The 21,471-nt window shown below is 43.0% G+C and overlaps 1 protein-coding gene across 3 annotated transcripts; it reads right to left on the reverse strand.

The window, feature by feature from the left end:
- Window positions 1–2,791: 2,791 nt before the first annotated feature.
- Window positions 2,792–19,221, reverse strand: PRELID3A (PRELI domain containing 3A). 3 transcript variants are annotated; one of them, XM_016119911.2, is made up of 7 exons: window positions 19,153–19,221; window positions 11,526–11,694; window positions 10,520–10,609; window positions 8,294–8,364; window positions 8,083–8,185; window positions 6,239–6,325; window positions 2,792–5,219 (listed from the first exon to the last, which is right to left on the reverse strand). In XM_016119911.2, the coding sequence occupies exons 1-6, from the start codon at window positions 19,182–19,184 to the stop codon at window positions 6,272–6,274; spliced, it is 519 nt and encodes a 172-aa protein (XP_015975397.1). In that variant the 5' UTR covers window positions 19,185–19,221; the 3' UTR covers window positions 2,792–5,219; window positions 6,239–6,271. The 3 variants fall into 3 exon arrangements, with proteins under 3 accessions (XP_015975397.1, XP_015975398.1, XP_015975396.1); XM_016119912.2 differs by having other exon boundaries at window positions 2,792–5,246; XM_016119910.2 differs by lacking the exon at window positions 6,239–6,325.
- Between the last annotated feature and the right edge of the window lie 2,250 nt (window positions 19,222–21,471).

Below are 21,471 nucleotides of genomic sequence, written 5' to 3' on the forward strand. Positions count from 1 at the left end.
GATGGGAAGCTGTAGGAATTTTAATAGAGATTGCATGGATTCTGTAGAATGTTTTAGGTAATATTGCCATATTAACACTATTAACACTATTAAGTCTTCCAATCCATGAACAAGGATGTCTTTCCATTTATTTATGTCTTATTTTGTTCAGCAATGTTTTGTAGTTTTCTAAATACAAGTACTCCACCTTCTTGTTTTAATTTATTTTTATATATTTTATTCTTTTGGATGCAATTGTAAACTGCAGTTTTCTTAATTTTCTTTATAAATTGTTCATGGCTAGTGTAAAAAAAAAACAACTGATTTTTATGTGTTGGTCTTACACCCTACAATTTCGCTAAATTCCTTTATTAGCTTTCTGTGGATTCTTTAGGATTTTCTATATATAGGATCATGTCATCTGTGTGTAAATATAGTTTTACTTCTTCCTTTCCAGTTTGGATGCCTAATATTTCTTTTTCTTGTTTAATTGCTCAGGCTAGAACTTCTAGCATAATGTTGAATAGTAATGGTGAAAGTGGGCATCTTTGTCTTTTCTTGATTTAATGGAGAAAGATTTCAGTCTTTCACTATTGAGTAGGATGTTAGCTGTGGGATTTTCAAAAATGCCCTTTATCATGTGGAAGCAGTTCCCTTCTATTCCTATTCCTAAAATATTTCTAGAATTTCTATTTCTATTCCCAGAATAGTGGGTTTTTTACTATCATGAAAGGTAATAAGTTTTAAGTGCTTTTTCTCTATCAGTTGAGATGATCATATGGGTTTTTTCCCTTAGTTCTATTTCTGAGGCATACAACATTGATTTTTGTATGTTGAAGCACCCTTGCCTTCCTAGGATTAATCTCACTTGGTCATGTTATATATCCTTTTAATTGGATTCAGTTTGGTAGTAATTTGTTGAGGATTTTTACATCAATATTCATAAGAGATATTGGTCTATAGTTTCATTTTCTGGGATGTCTTTGTCTGACTTTGGTATCAGGGTAATACCAGTTCCACAGAATTAGGACATTATTCTCTCCACTATTTTTGGAAAAGTCAAAGGTTGGTATTAATTCTAATTAAGATTTGGACTTTGTTGGAGATTTTTAATTACTGATTAAGTCTATTTACTTGTTATAGATCTGTTGATATTTTCTATTTCTTCTTGAATCAGTTTTGGTAATTTGTTTCTAGGAATTTGCCTATCTCATCTAGGTTTTCTAATTTGTTGGTGTATAATTGTTTAGAGTATTCTCTTATATCCATTTATTTCTGAAAGGTCTATAGAAATGTCTCCACTTTCATGTCTGTTTTTTTTTTTACTTCAAATCCTCTTTTTTTCCGGTCAGTCTAACTAAAATAATGGTTTGTCAATTTCGCTGATCTTTTCAATGAACCAACTTTGGTTTCAATAATCTATTGTTTTCTATTCTTTGTTTTATCTCCTCTCTAACTTTATCATTTCTCCCCTTCTGCATAGCTAACGGGGTTAGTTTTTTCTTCATTTTCAAGGTTCTTAAAGTCAGGTTAATGATTGAGATCTTTCCTCTTTTTTAATGTAGATGTTTGTAACTGTGAATTTTCCTCTGGGCACTGTTCTCACTTCATCTCATACATATTCATGTGTTTTCATTTTTATTCATCTCAAAATATTTTATAATTTCACTTGTAATTTCTTCTTTGACTCATTGGTTATTAGATGTTTTTAAAATTCCACATATTTGTGAATTTTCCAGTTTTCCTTAAGCTATTGAATTCTAATTTCATTTCACTGTGTTCGCAAAAGATACTCTGTGTGATTTCAGTCTTCTTAAACTTGGATTTGTTTTCGACCTAACAAATGGTCTATATCATTTCATATGTTCTTGAGAAAAATATGTATTCTGCTGTTATCAGGTGAACCGTTTTATATATATGTCTGTTAAATGTCTGTTAGATGAAGTTGGTTTAGTGTTGTTTAAGTCCTCCATTTCCTTATTTATCTTCTGTCTAGATGTTCTATTCATTATTGAAAGAGGATTATTGAAGTCTCCAACTATTGTAGTTTTATCTATTTCTCCCTTCAGTTCTGCTAATATTACTTCATATCTTATTGGGTTATATCGTTTGGTGTGTTTATTATCTTCTTGATGATTTAACCTTCTTATCAATATGGCCTTCTTTGTCTCTTGTAACAATTATTGATTTAAAGACTATTTTTCTCCCTGATATTAGCATGAATACCCATTTCTCTTTTGGTTACTATTTGCATGGAATATCTTTTCCCCTCCTTTCACATTCAACCTATTTGTGTCTTTGGATCTAAAGTGAGTCTTTAATAGGCAACATATATAGTAGGATCATGTTTTTTTTTTATCCATTCTGCCAACCTCTGTCTTTTCATTGGTGAATTTAATCCATTTACTTTAAAGTAATTACTGCTAAAGCAGCACTAACTTCTTACATTTTGCTCTTTTTTTCCTACAAATTTCATATCTTCTTGTTCTTGAATTCTTTTCACACTGTTATGTTGTGTTTGATTTTTTTTTCTAGTACATCAGTTTGATTCCCTTTGTTTCCTTTTCTGTGTATCTTTTTAGTTATTTTCGTACTGGTTACCCTGGTGATTATAATTAACATCTTAGATGTATAAAAATCTAGTTTAGATTGCTACCAACTTAGCTTCGATAGTGTGTGTATTAGGGTTCTTTAGAGAAACAGAATGAGGAGAGAAAGAGAGGGAGGGAGGGGGAGAGGAGGAGAGAGAGACAGAGAGACAGAGAGGCAGAGAGGCAGAGAGACAGTGTGTGTGTGTGTGTGTGTGTGTGTGTGTGTGTGTGTGTGTGTAGATTTATTTTAAGGAGGTGGCTCACAGGATTATGGAGGCTGGCAAATCCAAACCTGCAGGGTCGGTTAATTAAAATTCATTAACCACTTCCCAGGTTGGTGTAAGTATTTGATTAGAATCCAGAATTCTACAAAAGTTGATTCTGTCATTTTTTTTTTTTTGCCAGCTTATTGATTGTTTCATTGGAGGGACTGATCTTAGAGTGCTATTTTCCATGATATCACTACTTATATATTTTTCAAACTTTACTTTTGATATTATTATAGAGTCACAGGGAGCTACAGAGATGGTACAGGAGCACCCTATGTACCCTCCACCCACTTCCTCCCAATAACATCTTACATAATTATAGTACAATATCAAAACTAGGAACTAAACACATACAACACAGTGAATTTTAAAAGACCACTTCGAACAAGGCTTACTCATATGAAATTTCACAACATCAGGGATAAAGAGATCCTAAAAGCTTCTAGAGATGGGGGGTTGGGGAGCCACATACGGAGGATGAAGAATCGAAGTGGAAAACAATGGCGTGATGCCTTTCAAATTCTAATGGAAGGCATTTTTTATCTAGAATTATGTCTAGCTAAGCTGTGAATGAAGCATGAGAACAGAAGAGACATTTTCAGATGTGCCAAGTCTTAGAAGCTACTCCAAGATGTCCTTCCCCAGCTAGTGGTAGGGAAGAGAGAAAGGAAGGCAGGGAATCCAGGAGACAAGAGCTCCAAGAAAGGAGACAGGTTGAGAAAGTGCCTAGGAATGTCGACAACCACACACACACAGTTGCTTGGTCAGGGAAGAGTAAGACTGGTCTTCCAGGAAGTATGTCACCAGGGAAACTGGAAAAGTGTGTGCTACCTAAGAGGTTTGAAAATATTACAGGGTACTATAGAGAGTGGGTAAAAAGTATGGAAGGACTCAGCCAGAGACTTTTAAAAAATAAAATCAAATAGATGAAAAGTACTACCTTCAAGGGAAAACAGTTATATAAGAAATAAAATGTAATTATGGCATACCGTTTGGCTTGGTAATAAAAGTAATGTATTTTCAAAAGTATGGAAACTCTATGCTTTTAACCATAAATTATGAGATAGCTATATTGGGGAAGATGAGGAAGGGAGATGTAAGAGAGATAAAATAATAATCTACCACAACAAGAAGTCAACAGATTGTGTCTAAAATTGTTGACTCAAGAACTAGCAGAATTCACTTATTTATTTAGAAATCTAAAAGTAAATGGCAGAAACTGCCAAAAGAGTTAAGAATCCTTTCAAAGGGTCAAACCTTGCTTCGTGGAAGGAGTAAGAGAAATACTTTTTTCCATAAATCTTTTAACTCTATTTTACCTTAAGCTATGTGCCTAAAATAGGTTGATAAAAATAAAAATGAATGTAATTTCATTTTGGATTGGACGTATTATCAAATAAAAAGCATTATCTGAAAAAACATAGTGAAACATAGTTCTGCCCATCCTTTACAGAAGAGACCTCTAAAGTTTTTATAACTTGAAACATACTAAAAGAGATTTTACATTTTACTTTTGAAAATGGGAAAATTAAAACTCTCAATTATAAGTGCCTTGAAGCTAACAAAACAGTAGACTGCTTAAAATCATAAGCACTACCGCTGCAACCTCATAACAGTGGCTCTCCCTGTGGACAGGTCTGAATAGCAAGAAATGACACGGGCCTTCAGGACTTGGGGTCACTGGTCCCAGGAGGACAGGACAAACTAGTTGCAGGCCAAGGACAGAGATCTCACGATACTGTTGACCATACATGTCACCGCTGGGGGTGGGTGCCCCTACTCTAGCATGTGCAGATCTGTGCAGCAATGACGGCGAGAAGAGGGTGCACGGCAACGACATCCGAAGTGACAGATGGTAGCCAGATGGGTGAAGACAGTGGCGGTGAAGACTGTCAATTAAGGGGCATGGGAGGGAAATGGGGAATGACCCGAAAAAAGATATTTAGTAAGATCCCAAGAGTCGGCCAGAAAGAGCTGAATTGAAAGCTGTTGCTAAGGAGAAAATAGACAAGGGCACAAGAACAACTGACTACATGCCGGCATGTGCGTGGCGGTGTTGTGGGCAGAGCCAGCATCCCAGACCCTAGCTCAGTAGTCGGGACAGTGGAATGGCAGGTCATGGCCCTCATCCTCCTGGTAGAGGTCTTCTTCCTCTGGGTCTCACTCTGTAGTAGACTAGAACTCCGCCTGCACCTTGGCCTGGCCTCTGATCCTGTGAGGTCACCACAGAGGAGCCCGGTGGAGGCTGCGAGCAGGTAGATGGCAGATCCCAGCAGATTCCACATCTCTCCCAGACTGGGCCAGTGAACGTATTCAGGACTCACTTCCTTCTTCCTTCCTTTCTCTCTTTCTTTCTTCTTTGATTTTTTGGGTGAGGCATCTGATTAAAGAGTGAGGCGATTTAGCTCTAGTGTATGAGGAAATAGAAGGGACAGAGTCCACATCTCAAAGTGACACCATCACATATACCACAATCCCCTCACAAACCATGTTCACCCAGCAGGCAGGTTGTCTACATGTGGTCACCTTAGCAGTGCATCCATGGAAGAAAAGAGACCCAACAATAGACCATGACCTTGAGTTCAAGGTGACGGTGTCCGGCAAACCTAAGCTTCAGTGACTTAAGCAAAATCAGTAAGAAGCTCTTAAAGAAACCTGAACCACACGGCTCTCCTTTGCTGACTGAGGCACAAATGTGTACACAGATGCTGCAGACAGGCAGGCAGACAGACAAACCGACCGTGGGAAGCAGGGCCCAGTGCAGCACAGCAACAGCAAGTCAACGGGATGAGGAGTTTCAAGGCAGGAGTGTAAGGGTTCCCCAAACAGACGGCAGTAGGAAACTCTTGACTCTCTTCTGAGATATGAGGATGACTGCTGACCAATTAAGTGTCAAATCAGTTCTGACAGTCCAGCCACTGCTTGCCACTAAAAGGAAATGGCCAGTGGTAGTGAGGTGTACTGACCTTCTCCCCAGTACAGTGCTGGTGCAAGGGTGCAGAGTGGTCTTTAAGAAAGCACATGGCAAATATTCAAATCCTACTGCAAATGAAAAAATCCTCCCATTAGCTCAGCCTTTAACACTGTCTGGCTCTACTGATGAAAGCCTCTTTACCAAGCACAAGATGTAGGCAATGTAACCAAGTGCTTCATTAGAGACAGGATAACAAGTGTTCAGATTTCCCTTGAAAATAAATCCTGCCATGAAACAAGGAGATGAATTAGGAAGAAGATGAACCACGTGGCTTTAACTCACTACCAAGACGCTAGATGCTGTGGAGCACAGGGCTGGAGTCGCGCATGCATCTCCATCTTGTAAACAGCCTCCAGCACTGCACATCATGCATATGGTTAACAAGTTACTGACTTCTCTACCAGGTTAAAGAACACTGTAGTTACCACTGTTTATCACAAGGTGCAGATGCGGAACCGTTAGCTCACAGCGCTTTCCGAATTTTCAATTATCCATTCAATAGCAGCCCACCCCTGGAGCAACACAGAAAGATTTTCAACATGGTGTAAGAAATCTGCCACTCACTGCAGATGGCAGCTACAAGCCTGTCATTTAAAGGCAGAAAGAAAGTGCTTTAGTTTTACAAAAGACACAGCAGTAACCATTTGTGAGCAACCTTTCAGTGTAAACAGGCAGTTTCTCAAGCTCAGAAATAAGGTACTATGTTATTCTGCCTAAAATTCTCCCGACAGCTTAGGCTATGCTGACGCTTGCACCCCTCATGCACACTGTCATCTCCAGAGTGCAGGACGAGGGGAAGCAGCAGCTACCTTTCACAGCCTCCTCCATGCGTCGCCCCTAAGCTCTGGCCCCTGAACCCCCAGAAGACCTGCCTTTCCATCTCCATCTCCATCTCCTGTGGCCCGTTTAGGTTGCCAGCTGTCCCAAGCACTTCCCCAACTGACTAGGGATGCTATCAAATGGTGACTCTAGCTACAATGAAGCAGCGGTTCTCTATCAGGCCTTCAACACAGCAACCCCTCAAATAAGTGAATAAAAAAATTGTATTTGGCTGCACTGAGTTTATCCTGACTTTTCTCACAAAAAGTCTGATATGGTGTTGGCTTCACCCAGTATTCAATTCCTCCTCTGATGTTGGTTGCTTTTTGTTTTGTTTTGTTTTGTTTTTCCACAAACATTTAGGGGCCTGGCAAAGCCATACCCTGGACACACAAGAGTCAGTAAGGTTCTGTCTCCTCTCAGGAGGGCTCACAGGGGGGACAAGATGTGTGCAGCTTTGGATGCTGCGGTTCCCCTGCCTTCCCGGAACAAAGCCAAGCTACTGCATGTGTTTCTCAAGTCTAAATTTTTCTTAAAAAAAAAAAAAAAATGGGTAGATTGATCATTCTATTAGTGACTAGACTAAATGCCAGCCATTAGTGGTTTTCCACTAAGTTGTGACTTAAGCAAGGTAGTAAGGGAAGTATAGCTTAGAGAGCATCTAAAAGATCTCATAAATGATGAAATGAAGAATCACTCTGATAAAAAAAAAAAATACCCAGGAGAGAAAGGAGGAAGGGAAGAGTTAGGGGTAGTGGCAAAGGGAGAACAGCCAGGGGAAGACGTTAGCTTGTGAGGTAAACTAAGGTAAAAAGCCAAGGCCCTGCTCAGGCGAGCGGCATTATCTTGAACTTCCACACATCCAAGCTCGGTCCATCAACTCTGCTGGAGAGGAGGGCAATCTGGACCCCGTGAGCAGTCTCTGCCTCACTTACGACCAACCGAGCCCTCCACCCAGGAGCCCCAGGGAGGACATCCTCCTAGATCCATCCTTTCTCCTCTTGCCTACACTAGGCTCATGCCCCAATCCTGCCAGAGGGGAGATGCAAGGTGGCAGCAGACTCCAGGGAAACTTCGCAGATGGAGAGGTTCCTGAAGCCACATAATACCTATTAAATGTGGAATGACTCAAAATCTCAAATATCCTGCCTGACATTGTAAACACACATCTTTTTGACATGCAGGATTTGTTTTGGTAACTGAGCCTGTGATATTTCTGTTCTTTGAAGTGGTAGGTTCAAACTGCTGGGTTTACCCAGCACTTTCTCTTAATATGGGCCAGCCTCCCTTGCCACTGGTTTTGGATGTAACAGTGGAATATGCTGTGGCATTATGAGCTCAACTAGACAGAGGGCCCAGCACTTGTAGGATTTAGGGGATTACACATTTCACCCCCTTCTTCTGCACTGAACAGCTAGAGTGCATGCAGGGCCTAGACGGAGATCCATACCTTCTTTGCGTTGGATGATATCGTGTTAGCCATTAAACTTTCCAGGTAGCCGCCAAGACTGATCCCCTTCACGGTGATGACGGCTTCTTGTGTGAGCACAGTCCTACAAAAGAGCAAGAAGCAGAGGGCTGAACGGCCCTGGGAGAGGAAAGGCTCCACCCAGCCCTGACCCCAGGGTTCAGTGTGTCAGTGCTAGGATGAGATGACGTACATTTCAGGGTTCTCTGGATGCCTTGTGTACACCAACCTCTCATTCACCGACACCAAATTTGTGAGTGTGATCTTAAAAAAAAAAAGAAACAATGGCTTTAGGTTCTATTTCTCTTGCATTTCTTCCCAAACCATCTTCCCATACTCTGCCATCCCCAAATCAGCACTTACTAGACCCAGAACAGAAGAAACATGAAGGCACGGCAGACACCACCACATTAAGGCCCCAGGAAACTGCATCCTGGCTGTGGTACCTGATAACTGTCGCCTGCTCTCTCTCCATAACTCACCGAAACCTGAGCTGGGCCTGACATTCAAACAGCAGGTATCCCTCACTTTTTGAAAGTTCTCATATACTTCTAGGAAAGATCTACATCAGTCCCCATTTTCACTAGCTGAAAGAAATCTGAAGAGGATCTTCACATTTATTTTTAAAAAAAAAAAAGGTGAAAATAGCATTCAGTGTTTGTTTTGCAGCAAGTCATTATGCAGGCGGTGTGCACAAGCATTTCTACTGGGTGCCACACTCTGCACCTCAGCAACAAGCCGCCGCAGCTGAAAGCTGTGTCTGTGAGCATCTACACTTTATCTCCATTCATTTTGTGCAGCCATTATACCATTTTAGCTTACGAAAGGTTTCATAGGAATAGTCTAGTTTCAGATAGTGGGGAAAACCTGTTCTCTCAAACTGCCAAATCCTCCACAGCAAAGGACAAAACATTCCTAGACTAGTATGCAGCTAAATGAACAAGAAGCTTCTGACCCAATGGGGCAGACCCCAGCTCCGGGGCACCCTGCCCTGGAGTTTCACAGGACAGAGCCCTGAATGCACACAGACCGTAAGAACAAGGCTGAGCAGACCTCATCTCTTAGAATAGCACAGTCCCACAGAATTTTCTGTAATAATAGAAATGTCCTATATCTTTGCTATCCATTGGGGAAGGCACTAAATGTGTGGCTAATGAACACTTGAAATGTGGCTGGTGTGACTGAGGAACTGAATTTTTCATTTTACTTAATTCTAATTAATTTAAGTAGAAATAGCCACATGTGGCTGCCACATTGGCCAATGGAGCTTTAGAATTTTATCTTTGTTTAACCCAATTTACTCTCTTAGCAAAGAACCAATTGCAATATAAGACCATTTTCTTAAAAAGTTTAAGTGGTCAAAAGCAATACAATGTTCCAGCAATGGTAACTTGAAGCGCTTATATCGTGCTCATGTAATCATCTCCCACCGCGATCTCCTCCCGGCCTCGCACTTCCAGCAAAGCAGTTAGCCTGCAAATCTCTGTCCTTCTTTTGAGCCCAGAGAAATCAAAAGTCTCTTTAGTTACAATTATTACAGTGTATGAAAATATTTAACATTAACAATTAAACTCTGATTAGCTATTATCATTTTATGTGCAAAATTTTTATGACACTGTATTTTATATACCTTATTTTCCTTCATAAATCCTCATAACAATACTATGAGATTTTTCTTTAGACAAAGAATATGAGACTCAGAAAAGGTTAATAAGTAGCATACGCAGTCATACAACCATTCAGTGATAATTTCAGGATATAGGTTCACATCTGTCCTACTCCAACATTTTCTTTCAACTAGACCTCTCTATAGCATGAACCATCCCTCTTCACTGGCAACTAAGCTTTCTTGAAGGATGAAGTGAAATTTTCCAAGTAGAGGAGAGAAAACAGAATGTGTAAGTTGTCAGAAATGGCTAATGGCGGATGCCTGCCAGGCCACCTGTGACTTTACACAGAGGGGTTATATAGATCTCTAATCACTAAGCTGTACAACTAAAACTATTATTATATGCCAACTGTAATTGAAAAAAAATTCATTGATTTGTACAGTGTAAATATGAGCAACGAATTGTCTATTACATTTCAATAAAGCCATGAAAAAAACTCATCTCTGCTGTTGGAAGTCAGAACAGCAGTTATTTTGGAGGGAAGCAGGTACTGGGGAGGAGCACAAGGGGCACTCCCGGGGGCTGGTCGCATCCCGCCTCCTGATTTGTCGGCCAGTTACACAGGTGTGTTTGCTTTGTGGCAATTTATCAGTATGTGCATTTTTCTACACATTTATTATACTGGAATAAAAAGATAAGCAAAATACTACTAAATGATTTCAGCCTGTTAAAAATAAATGATCACTTTGACATTACACGCCATCACCAAAAAATATAAAGCACCCTTCTCATCTTAGAACAGTGCTTACATTGGTGGAACAAAGTTCCATTTTCTTTTCCACTGGATCCACAACAGAATGTTCTTTGATGTATGTCAAAGTCCTACTGGTTCCCAAAATCTAAGAAACAAAGCAAAACTAGCACAGTGATGGGTTAGAGTTTTCATTTTGTAGCATCAAACACAAAATACTGTTTCATTTACTAATTCACTTATCTACGGATGCAGCGATGGGCAGTCCCTGTGCAGCGACTTTAGGTGCTTCTGTCTTAACAGGTGGGACGGACATTAAACGAATGAATTCAAGTAGAGTTGAGTATATGACAATAATGAATGCTTTGATAAAAAAGAAAACGGGGTGGAGGAGGAGAGCAGGGAAGGCCCCTCTGCCAGTGGAGGGCCAGGGAGGACGCCATGTGAAGCGCTGGGCTTGGCAGGAGGGACTGCCACGTGAGAAAGCAGCCATAGGGCAGCCGTCTGTGAGGGAAGGGAACAGACTCTTCCCTTGTGGCCTGCAGACAAAACCACCCCGCTGGCACCTTGCTCTCAGACTCGCAGCCTCCAGAATGGGCAGGAAACAGAGGCCTATGGTGAAAGCTCCCTGTCTGTGGTGTTTTATCATGGCAGCCTGAGCAAATGGATACAAGACTATGGAGTGAGGCAGGAGAAGATTCAGTGGTGGCAGGGGCTGAGGGTGGGGGAGCAGTGCCACATGTCAGGAGATGTGTCAGGCCCCATGGAGATGGGTAGTTAAATGAAGTTTACAGAGAAAAAGATCATCTCTTGGGATTCCCAGAAATCCCAGGTGGACACTCTTAGGGAAGGTTGTCATTTCCTGCAGGTGGGAGCCAGCCGGGGTGAAGAGAGTACAGCCTGGTGATGCAGGTATAGCGAGGGTGATGCTGGTCCCAGAAGGGGCGATGTGTGTGTGGCCAGGGCAAAGCAGGCGTAGTGGGGAGGAAGTGGGTATCAGCAGAGGCATACAGGTGTAGCTGGGTGCTGGGGGTGCCAGCAGGGGCAAGCAGCTGTGGGCTCACCGCTCTCACGAGGCGGGGCAGACCCCACTCGGTACTGAGGAGTCGCTGGCTGTGAAGCCGGCCACGGCCGTCCACACTGCGCTCCAGCACATCAACTCCCACGACACAGGGGTTCATCGGGTTTGGGTACTTCCTCATAGCAGCCTTGATGACCATGTCCCATGGGTGGCTGGCAGGAAAAATACAATAATCAGGCCTTCCATATGATTTGTAAAGTGTCCCAGAGGGGCATGGGAGCCAGAGATGGTGCCACAGAGTAAAATGAAAACCAATGTTAATACTGCTATTAAAGTTTTTTCCTTTGGTTTTAACTCAAGGTATATTCAAACAAATATATCTGAGGAGTTCGGCTCCAGGTCCAAATCCTGGATCCGGCAATCCTCAGGGCAAACAAGGGGCCATCAGAAGCCTTAGCCAGCAGGCCTTACCAGGGACCTGGGACACAGACAAGATCCCAGGCCTCTGGTGGCTACACTCATCAGGTTTGCATTCCTAGCCCACGTATTTATTGGAATTCAGAGGCTTTCTCATTAGTGGGGACCCTTGCCCAAAGCACTTTCCTCCTCTCTGGCTCAGCACTTTTCCTGTCCCAGCACTTTCTCTTGCCCCTCCTCCAGTCCATAAAGAGGCAGAATGCTTTAGTTTGGAGGTTCTGGGACAATTCTCCCCATCCTGTCTGTCGTGCTGTTCCATGGAAGAGACAGAACACTAGGGAGTAGGCACCCTTTTTGCCTCTTGCCTGAACTGTTGCAGTGAACGAAGGCTTGACCATGACTTTCACTTGGGCTCCTTGTCCTAAGTGATCAACTCAACACCTAGCAACTTGACACTATTATAACAGAAAAACACACCTGCCTTATATGTATCCAGAACAGGCTACTGCTCCCAGCTACCAATGTGCTATGAAAAAGCAACTACTTTGTTTCAACTTCTAAGTGGTTATGTGACTTGAAGTGGCCACATATTTTTTTCTGATTGTAAAAATATGTGTTCAAATTCTGAAAAATAAAGAAATGTATGAAGAAGTAAAATTGCCCAGAACTCCACTTTTCTAAAGATAACCACATTCTGTGTGGGAGTCCCTAGGGGTGTTCTATGCTCTCCCTGAGGCTGCTCCAGCAGGACACCACTGTTCTTCCTCTGGCCCCGAGCCCGTGAGGTGAGGGGGTGTATACCTATGTCCCTGCTTGTTTCCTACCATCAGAGGTCCCAAAGCAGGTGCTCACTGCTCCACTGCTTTCCCAGGGTCTGTGCTTGTTCATGCTCAGACCCTCAAACGCAAGTCTGGTGGGAGCCAAGTCAGGCACTATCACAAGGTATTCGGGGTGGACCTTCCCCCACAGGGCTTACTGTACCAATTCTTCCTTCCTTCAGGTTGCGTGTGCTCCCAGGAAGCACCTGAGCCCCCTGCAAAGATAAGCATGTCTTGATGACATCATCATTTTTCAAGATGTTCCCAGACATGTTTGGACAGTATGTGTAGACACAGCCCAGACTCGAGAACTACACACGGGTGTACACACGCGCACACACACTTAAAAATATTAAACTGGAATCATGGGCAATATATGGACTTATCATGTGGATATTTATATTTAACTACTCCCTGATGGTAGATTATTTAAATTGCTTCCAGTTTTGCACTGCAAAGACAGTAGTGAACATTTGTGTACACTAGCCTTTCAACGTATTTGTCCTAATTTTCCTTTGGACAAATTTCTAGAAATGGAATGACTAAATCAAGTAGCAAAGATTGTAAACATATTGAACGTTTTTGTTCCATATTTGATGTCCTTTTAAAACAGTATAATTTAGTACCTATTAATCTACTTTATCTCATAAAACTCTTATCCCAGGTTGAAAAGTTAGGAGCAAGACCCAGACTAGAACCAGGTCTCCCGACTCCCTACCCTATGATCTTCTCATTATATTCCATGGCCTCTAATTGTTAGGGCCTACTCTGGAATCTGCTCTCTAAACAAAGAAATGCTTTTTTAAACCATGGAATCATGTTGCTAAGTTAATGTGTTCACTGGCTTTAACAGAAAGATATGAAGAAGCAGAGATGTGGCTGGTTGTGATCACTCTGTAGGATGCAGAGAGTGAGCCTTTTCCTCTCTGAGGAAGAACCATCAGGGACATGATCAACCCAAGACCCTGGGAAAGAAGGATAATCTAGAAATATGTGAAAGCAGAAAGGGTCCTCGTTACATAGGCAGACCTTCTCAATGAAATAATCTGTGAGCCTTGTAAGTCAAGTTCCTAAGGGTTGTTCTCATAAAAACCATTAATTTCAGCAGAACAGGTTATGCCTTCTAAAATTACTTAAAACTATCTAAAAGTTGAGGGAATATTTGTATTAAGCATATCTTACACAATATTTCTTTTATATAGAAATCTTGCATCTTTCTAGCTAACAATTTAAACTAAATACAACCTGCTTAAAATACTCACGTTAATAAATAATTCCACCAATTATAGCAGGATGGCCACACAAATTAACACGGACAGAACAATGGAAGGGTAAATTAATAATATTTTATAAATAACAAGGTTTAAGCACATCAAATCGGTATTATACAATTCTCGGTTAAACAGCCTGACACTCATTCAGTTGTCGAAACCTGAAAAGTCTGGCAACATGAAGTGTTGGAGAGAAGGTAAGAATATGGAAGACGGGGACAGCTGGGGGATTACAAGCCGCACAACCCGAGTGCAGTTTACCTAGAAATGGTGACAAGATGCGACCTGTCAGAAAGGGCTCTTGGCTGCCAGGGTTAGGCACACAGGAACTGCTGAAGTTAATCCCCAGGAGGAGCAATCCATGGCCACGGCTCACAGTGGCCATCCCCAGGGCAGGAGGGCTCTGTGTCCCTCTGCAGGCGGCTACAGGGAGCACCGTGCTAGTACCAGGTGGGAGGATTCATTCCAGGTTCCACACTGAGGAGTGGAAAGGAATAAACGAGACTTCTCTCTTCGAACAGTGAGAGTATCAGAAGCACAAATGAGGTGAAATTATAGGATATCTGGGGTTTACCTAAAATAATACGGAGGAAGGAGCCGTGGGTGGAGACACATGAAACCAGACGGGCTGCAAGAGGGCGACTATCAACCTGGGAGATGGGACTGGGCACTCACTATTCTAGTCTCCACTTTTGCATACTTTTGAAATTTCCATAATAGCAAGTTTAAAAAAAAAAAAGATGAAAGCTGAGAGAATAGGGTGAAGAATTAAAGAAGTACCAATTAGTGGCTGATGGATGGTCACGGGGATGGGGAGCACGGCATAGGGAATGCAGTTAGCATGAATACGTTGGCTAGGTGAAGGGTCAGGGGAGGGAGGCAGCAACTGAGGGAATCGTTTTACAAACTATATAGATGTCTAATCAATGTACTGTATCCTTGAAACTAATTTAAATAAATTTTTTAAAAAGAATGCATTATGTAAAAAAAAAAAAAAAAAAAAAAGATGAAGGCAGCCACAAACAAGTCAAAGTGTTCCTGCACCCTACCCAAAGCGACTCCAGGCCCAGACAAGTAGTTCTGAGTGTTGTCCACACACTTGGAGGTTCGCAGGTACTTTCAGAAGGTCTGCAAGGCCAAAACTGTTTCACAGTAAACTAAAAGGTGATTTGTCTTTTTCACCCTATTGACATTATGCTGCAAAAGCAGCAGCGGCCTCGCCCCACAAATTAAGGCCAGGGCCCCAAATCACACTCGTGGTCACTGCTCACTGCTGTGCACTCAGGTAAACCATGCTGGTGTTTCTTAAGACTATCTGTGATGAAATAGATTTGTTTGATTACATCTAGACCCCTGAACACTTTTCTTTTAATATTCTGAGCCAGGGCCCAGGAAGAAGGGACAGAGTGCTTCTGTTGCGCCAGAGGTGCATGGTGGCCAGGGAAGCACTGGGCAGCTGTGCAGGCGGTGGGCCCAGCCGCTGCTCCTCTCCACAGCCACCGCCTGTACCTGAAACAACTCAGGGGACAAACTCCTATTCAGACTGGGATATTTGGTGGACATTCTCTCAAAAATTAATAATAAAGTCAGCCTTTATTTTTATGCCAAGGAAAATAACTGATTGCATTTGTTGCCAGAGATAAAATTTGAATTTCAAGTGAAAATTGGAATTTCAGAAAACTTCTCTCTGCTCCCATGAGCCTGATGACTGCCCTATACTCTAACCTGGTGAACCCACATGTGAACTCACAAATGAGCAGTGCAAGACACCACAAAATCACACCTGGGTGAAAGATACATTCAAAGCACAGGACAAGCCAATTGCTCTGGTCATTATAGTTTCAGATTTTACACTACTACTGCCTTGAGAAACTAACACTTGCTTTGTTAACAGTAGCAAAGAACAGCCACGGTTACTTTAAATGACTGTTAAAATACTCCTATCTTTTCCAAAACAACAGATTATAAAACTTAGAATGCATACAGAGATACGAGTATCAAGCCATCTTCTGTTAAAGCAGACATTATAGAAATTAACAAAAAATAAAAATAAAACCTTAAAAACAGTGCTACTCTTCTTACTAACTTGGGGGGGGGGGTTGGGAAAGTATAGGGTTTAAAAAAAATTTAAAAATGTTATTGATGTTAATGCAATGGGTTTGTTGTTAATTTTAATAAATTAAAAACATTTAACTTCTCAGTTTTAATTTCTAATATGGTAACTATTGATAGCTATAATTCACATAAACAGAAACTGTTTGGGGTCCTCGATATTTTCTATGAGTATAAAGAAATCCTGAGGCTGAAGAATTTGAGAATTGCTGGCCTACATGGTTCCTTGAAAAGTGCACCAGAAAGATACACAGGATGGTCACTGCAGTACCATTTGCAATAAGGGGGAGAAATTTAATGTCCTTTCAATAAGAGAAAGAATAAATTGTAACAGATTCATACAATAGAATATTATATAGCTATGATATAGATATGCATATGTGCATGTGTATATATACATACATGACACACACAAATCTCAAAACCTTATTGTTGAGAAAAAAGGATATTGTCAAGAGCTATACAAGATGATCTCATTCTATTTTAAAACATTACACATTTTTTATGAATAAACGCACACACAAATATAGTCAAATGGAATATACATCTTTAGAAGGATACCCCCAAATTCATAATCTTGTTTGCCTGTGGGGTGAGGGAGGGTTGGAATGTAGCATTGGGGAGGTACTTCAACTCTTATCTGTAATGTTCAATTTCTCCTATTTTATAAAAAAGGTGGGGGGAGGTGCATTCTTACCCCTGCTCACAGCTAGAAAGCAAGCCTACATCATCTCCTAAGCCCCTCCTTCCATGAGATGGACATTACCTACTAGAGACCTTTCCTAGTAGCTGTTGGAATCCACAGAGCATATGGCCCTGAATCTCCGACAGAAATCTACTTGTGTTGGCTCTATTCTTGAAGATTTTATAGGTCTACCTGAAACCTAAGTCAATGCTGTGAGGATAAAATGTATAAACCTGTCAACTTTTAAATGCCCCTTTCTATATTTTTATATTTTAGTCCTACATTTTTCATTACTATTTAGAGTATCTTGAACATTGCCTAGGTAATAAACTTGCTAATTCAGACGGCTTTCCCAAAGGGTTCTCCATTTCTGTAGGCATGTTTATATTGCTCTCCACTATGCCCGATCTCCAGTCCCTGGGGTTTCTTTGGGATGTGGACAAAGGAAAAAATCTTACTATGGTCAAAAGTTTTGTGCTAATTATTTCTTACCTTTTCAGAGCAAATTTATCAATTTCCAATCAAATAGTCATTGACAATACAACAAACATAAAAAGAAACAAGTATAAAAACAAAATGAAAGATCCGTGACCCTCAAAGAAAAAAAAATTCAGGGATTTCAATGGACTAAGCAAGGGAAAAACTCTGCAGTCAGCCTGGCCAGAAAGCCCAGCTTCCCATTCTGTGCTGTGTGCCACGGCACAGTACGACACTGTTTGCGACCCTTCAGCCACAGGGGCCTACCTGAAACTGTCCGCAAACAGCTGTACTCCAAGGTTGTCAATTTTTATTATGGCCCTTTGCTTTTAACTTCAAAAATCAATGGCAGTGGATAAGTGCCTAGTCCACAGCAGCTTGGGGATTGACTAGAATTTTTTTGGTGGGTAGCCACCCTCATTTTGAGAAGGCATCTGATCTCCATGAGGTTTTTCAGCCCCTCACTGAGTGCCTACTATGGTGCCTACTGGCAGGGTGCCAGGGGTACCAAAACGAAGTACTGATACAGGCCACCACACAATGAACCTCAAAAAAACTTATGCTGAGCTAAAGAAGCCAGACTGAAAAGACTACAAATCTATTACATTTACATGATCTGTCCAGAAAAGACAAATCCATAAAAACAGAAAGCAGGTTAGCAGTTGCCTCGGGCTGGGAATGCTAGTGGAGAGTGACTACAAATGGGCATGAGGGGGCCTTGTAGGAAGATGAAAATGTTCTAAAATTGGTTGTACACTCTAATTTGGTAAAAATTGTTAAATTGTACACTTTAAATGGGTGAATTTCATCAATAGTGACTTTCCACAGTTGACAATTCACTTCTGCTTGTCAACCAAGATTTCACCAACTTCTAGGTGAATTCCAGGATACTCCCGCCTGCCCGCCCAGGCATCTACAGTGCACAGTGGCTGAACTTCTCCCCTCTGCATCTGGATGGTGCTAGTTGTGTCCTTGGGACAACTGAGAGCAGGATCATTCTTACTGGGGCTTTCACTGGGTTTCTCAAATAATCTCAAATGAGAAAGGCTGCAGGGTGTACAAAAATTAACACTAAAATTGCATTCCATCAAGTCTAAAGATTTCATTAAAAATAATATAGAGGTTTTAACCACTTGATAAATTTTTATTACAATTTTACATAAAAAGGTCGAAGGACAATTCCATTTCATGCAGTTTTTAAAATTATTTTAAATTTATTTTTGAATTATACTTGACGATATTTTTTCCAAAATGAATGCTTTTCTAAGTGGGGTTAGGGTATTTAAAAATCTTTATTATTTTAAACGTATTAAAGAAAGATGTAAGAGTGTCACAGATGGATGACTTAAGACGAAGATAACGCTTAGGTCACGAGGGCACTGTGAAGCAGCTCCCAGTTTTTCACGTTAGCTCAGAGGCCTTCCGCGCCCAAAAGTGCATTCCACGCCACAGCGCCCACATGCCTCGTCAACGTCTGGCTTTCTCCCGAGCGCCTGAGCCGCTGTGGACCCCTCATTTATGAAACGCTTAATGTTTGTGATCGGTCGCAATGCGCACCCTCTGCTCTCCCTAGGACCCCGCACCCCTTTCCCCAACCGGAACGGGGTGTAGGAGGGCCCCGGCCTGCCGCTGTCACCTGGCGGGGTGCTGTGCCAGCCGCGTCCACGCCACCAGAGGAGCCACGCGCGGAGGGCTCCCGGCCCGGCGTCCGGCCCAGCCGCCGGGCTCGCGCGCCCCGCGCCCGCCTGACAGCTCCCCGCGCCCGGCGACGCCCCGCCAAGGCGCGAAGGGCCTTCTTCTCCCTTCAGCACGTGAGGCCGCGGCCTGGGAGCTGTCAGCCCCGCGCGGGACGGACCCCGGACCCCGCGGCGGCCCGCAGCCCCGCCTCACCCGAACACGTGCTCCGAGCTCCAGACCCGCATCGCCGCGGCCCCCCGGCTCCGGCTCCGCTGCGGGCTCCCGCTCCCCGCGGCGCGCGCCTCCCGGGCCACCCCCACCACGCGCCCGCCGACACGTGACCGTGCGCTCTGCGGCGGTTAAAAATAGGGATGCGGGACGCAGCGGTGAGGGCGGACGGGAGTCCGCGGGGAAGCGGGGACGCGCGCGGACGGCGCCCGCCGCGAAGGCGGGGCGGAGGCGGGGGCTCTTTCTTAAGGTTCAGGTTGTCCAAATTCTCCCGAAGCCCTTTCCTGCCCGGCGGGTTTCTACCATCGGGAAGTATAAAGGAAAAACCTACCAGCCCCCGCACCCCAAATTCTCCACAGGAGAACGGAGAGAGGGGCGGGGAGGAGAGGGGAGGGGAGGAGAGCAGAGGAGGATAACAGCTGCAGTATTGAACAAGATTAAGCCAGAATGTGATGCGCTTCACAGGCAGTCGGCTAGACATGCAAAGACAGCAAGAAATCACCCATTTGCAGAGCCAGGCGCAATCCCGTCAGTCACATCCATGTTCTCAAGAGAGAGGTCTTGACAGCACCAGTTGTCAAAGAGACTTCATCCTGAATTCACCCGGCAATTGCAGCGGCCATTTGTGTTTACTAGTTGTCTTTATCCAAAGGGGAAATACGTTTTTCGTGTTGTTACCCCAGGAGGTAGAGTTGCAACTCGGACCCAGGTGTTCCCTGGGAGTTAGGCTAACATTTGAAAAAGAAGGCTCCCAGGTCTTTGAGACAAAACATTCCTGGATTGTAAAACAGGCAAAGGTTCACTTAGTTTTTAAAAATATTTACATAAACCTCAAAAAAGGCAAAGAATTTACGAGTTTCTAGAGTAAATGCCCTAAGAAGAAGAAAGGGATGGACTCTTTCCCTTTTTGCCAGGGAAAAATCAATTTTTTTCTTTTTAGATTTGTATTTATTTTACCCTACACTACCACAAAGTTCAAGTGCAAAGAAGTGAGATGGTCGTTTTAAGAGCGCAACCCTCTGCAGAATGAAATAGGCATGAATGCAGGGACCACATGTGGCTTGCTGCTGAACCCAGCACCTCGTGAGGCACCCGGCACTGAGAGGACACCCGAGCCTATTTGTTCAGCCAGTCAGTGAAGTAGAAAGAGCACTGAGACCAGCCAGAGGACCTGGGCTAGTATCCCGGCTCCACTATCCACTCAAACTGACGTTTACCAGCTAGGACTTCACCTCACAGCCACCTTCACAAGTTGGTGCCTACTGTCCCAGTTTTAGAATGAGCCAACGAGGGTTCAAGGAAGTGTAAAATTTCAGTGATCACGCACTGAGGGATAGAGCTAAGATGACAAGCCAGGCTTGCCAGATTTCTCCCACACAATGTGCTACGGGGACTCACAATTACAAGCAGGCCAGTTGTTGAATACTTCCTACATGTCAGGCACTGTTACTTTAGTTTTTAAAAGCGTCATCATTTACAAACAGCATTTTACGTACATATGTATTGAGCATGAAGAAATGGGGCTGATGGTGAGAGTGAGAAGACACTGTAGGTGAGACAGTCTGCGTAACTCGCTCCAGGTCTGAGAGGGATGAGCTGCTGAGTTTGCTCTTCTGGCCGCGTGGGGAAACTAGGACCCTCATCAGTAGGGGCAGAGCTGAGAGCCTGAGAACTGGGGTGAAGTGAAGACCCTGCCTTCAGTCCCTGGATGATTACCACACAGTCTCCAAGCTACCTGCACCCGCCTCGCCTTCAGATTAGCTTTACACATAGCTGTGGGTTTTCATAGGCCAAGCCCAGCTCAAGTGTCATCACATCTGTGCAGCTCCCCCTTTGTAACTGTGTTACAGTCTGCACACCGGCCCCCTCCCATGGAAATTTACCGCAAGGTATTGTAATCATTCATTTCTCTGCCTCTCTCACCAGGATTAAAAACTTTTGAGGTCGGGAACTAGGTTATCATTATTCATGGTATTTCCAGAGTCAGAAACATAGCAGGCACCCAATAAATCAACACTCGTTGAATAGATAAATGAAAGCTACATCCCTGGCTTGAAGTCCTACGCTGATTGTTCCATCTTTGGTCAAAGTCCACCCTCTCACAGCCTCACCTCACAGGGCTTCGAGCTCTGTCACAGGGAGTCTGGTCCAGGAGCTTTGCCTGGAAGCTTGTTATTAATGGAGGTCCCCAGGCCCACCTCAGCCCCACCACTCAGCATCTCAGGGTGGGGGCGGGCACTGTAGTTTCATAAGCTTTTCAGGGAATTCCGATGCTAACGCTGACCCACTCTCGACCCCCTCACC

Source organism: Rousettus aegyptiacus, unplaced genomic scaffold (genome assembly GCF_014176215.1).
Source record: "Rousettus aegyptiacus isolate mRouAeg1 unplaced genomic scaffold, mRouAeg1.p scaffold_m13_p_12, whole genome shotgun sequence".
In the NCBI taxonomy this organism is placed as follows: domain Eukaryota; kingdom Metazoa; phylum Chordata; class Mammalia; order Chiroptera; family Pteropodidae; genus Rousettus; species Rousettus aegyptiacus.

What these genes read in the sequence shown, in the direction of transcription:
- PRELID3A (XM_016119910.2), bottom strand. Translation starts at nt 19,184, where the DNA reads ATGCGGGTCTGGAGCTCGGAGCACGTGTTCGG. An exon ending in AGCTCGGAGCACGTGTTCGG is followed by an intron (nt 11,695 to 19,152) that starts GTGAGGCGGGGC and finishes TTTTCCTGCCAG; the next exon opens with CCACCCATGGGACATGGTCA. An exon ending in TATCATCCAACGCAAAGAAG is followed by an intron (nt 5,220 to 8,082) that starts GTATGGATCTCC and finishes CTCTTTAATCAG; the next exon opens with ATGCCTCACCCAAAAAATCA.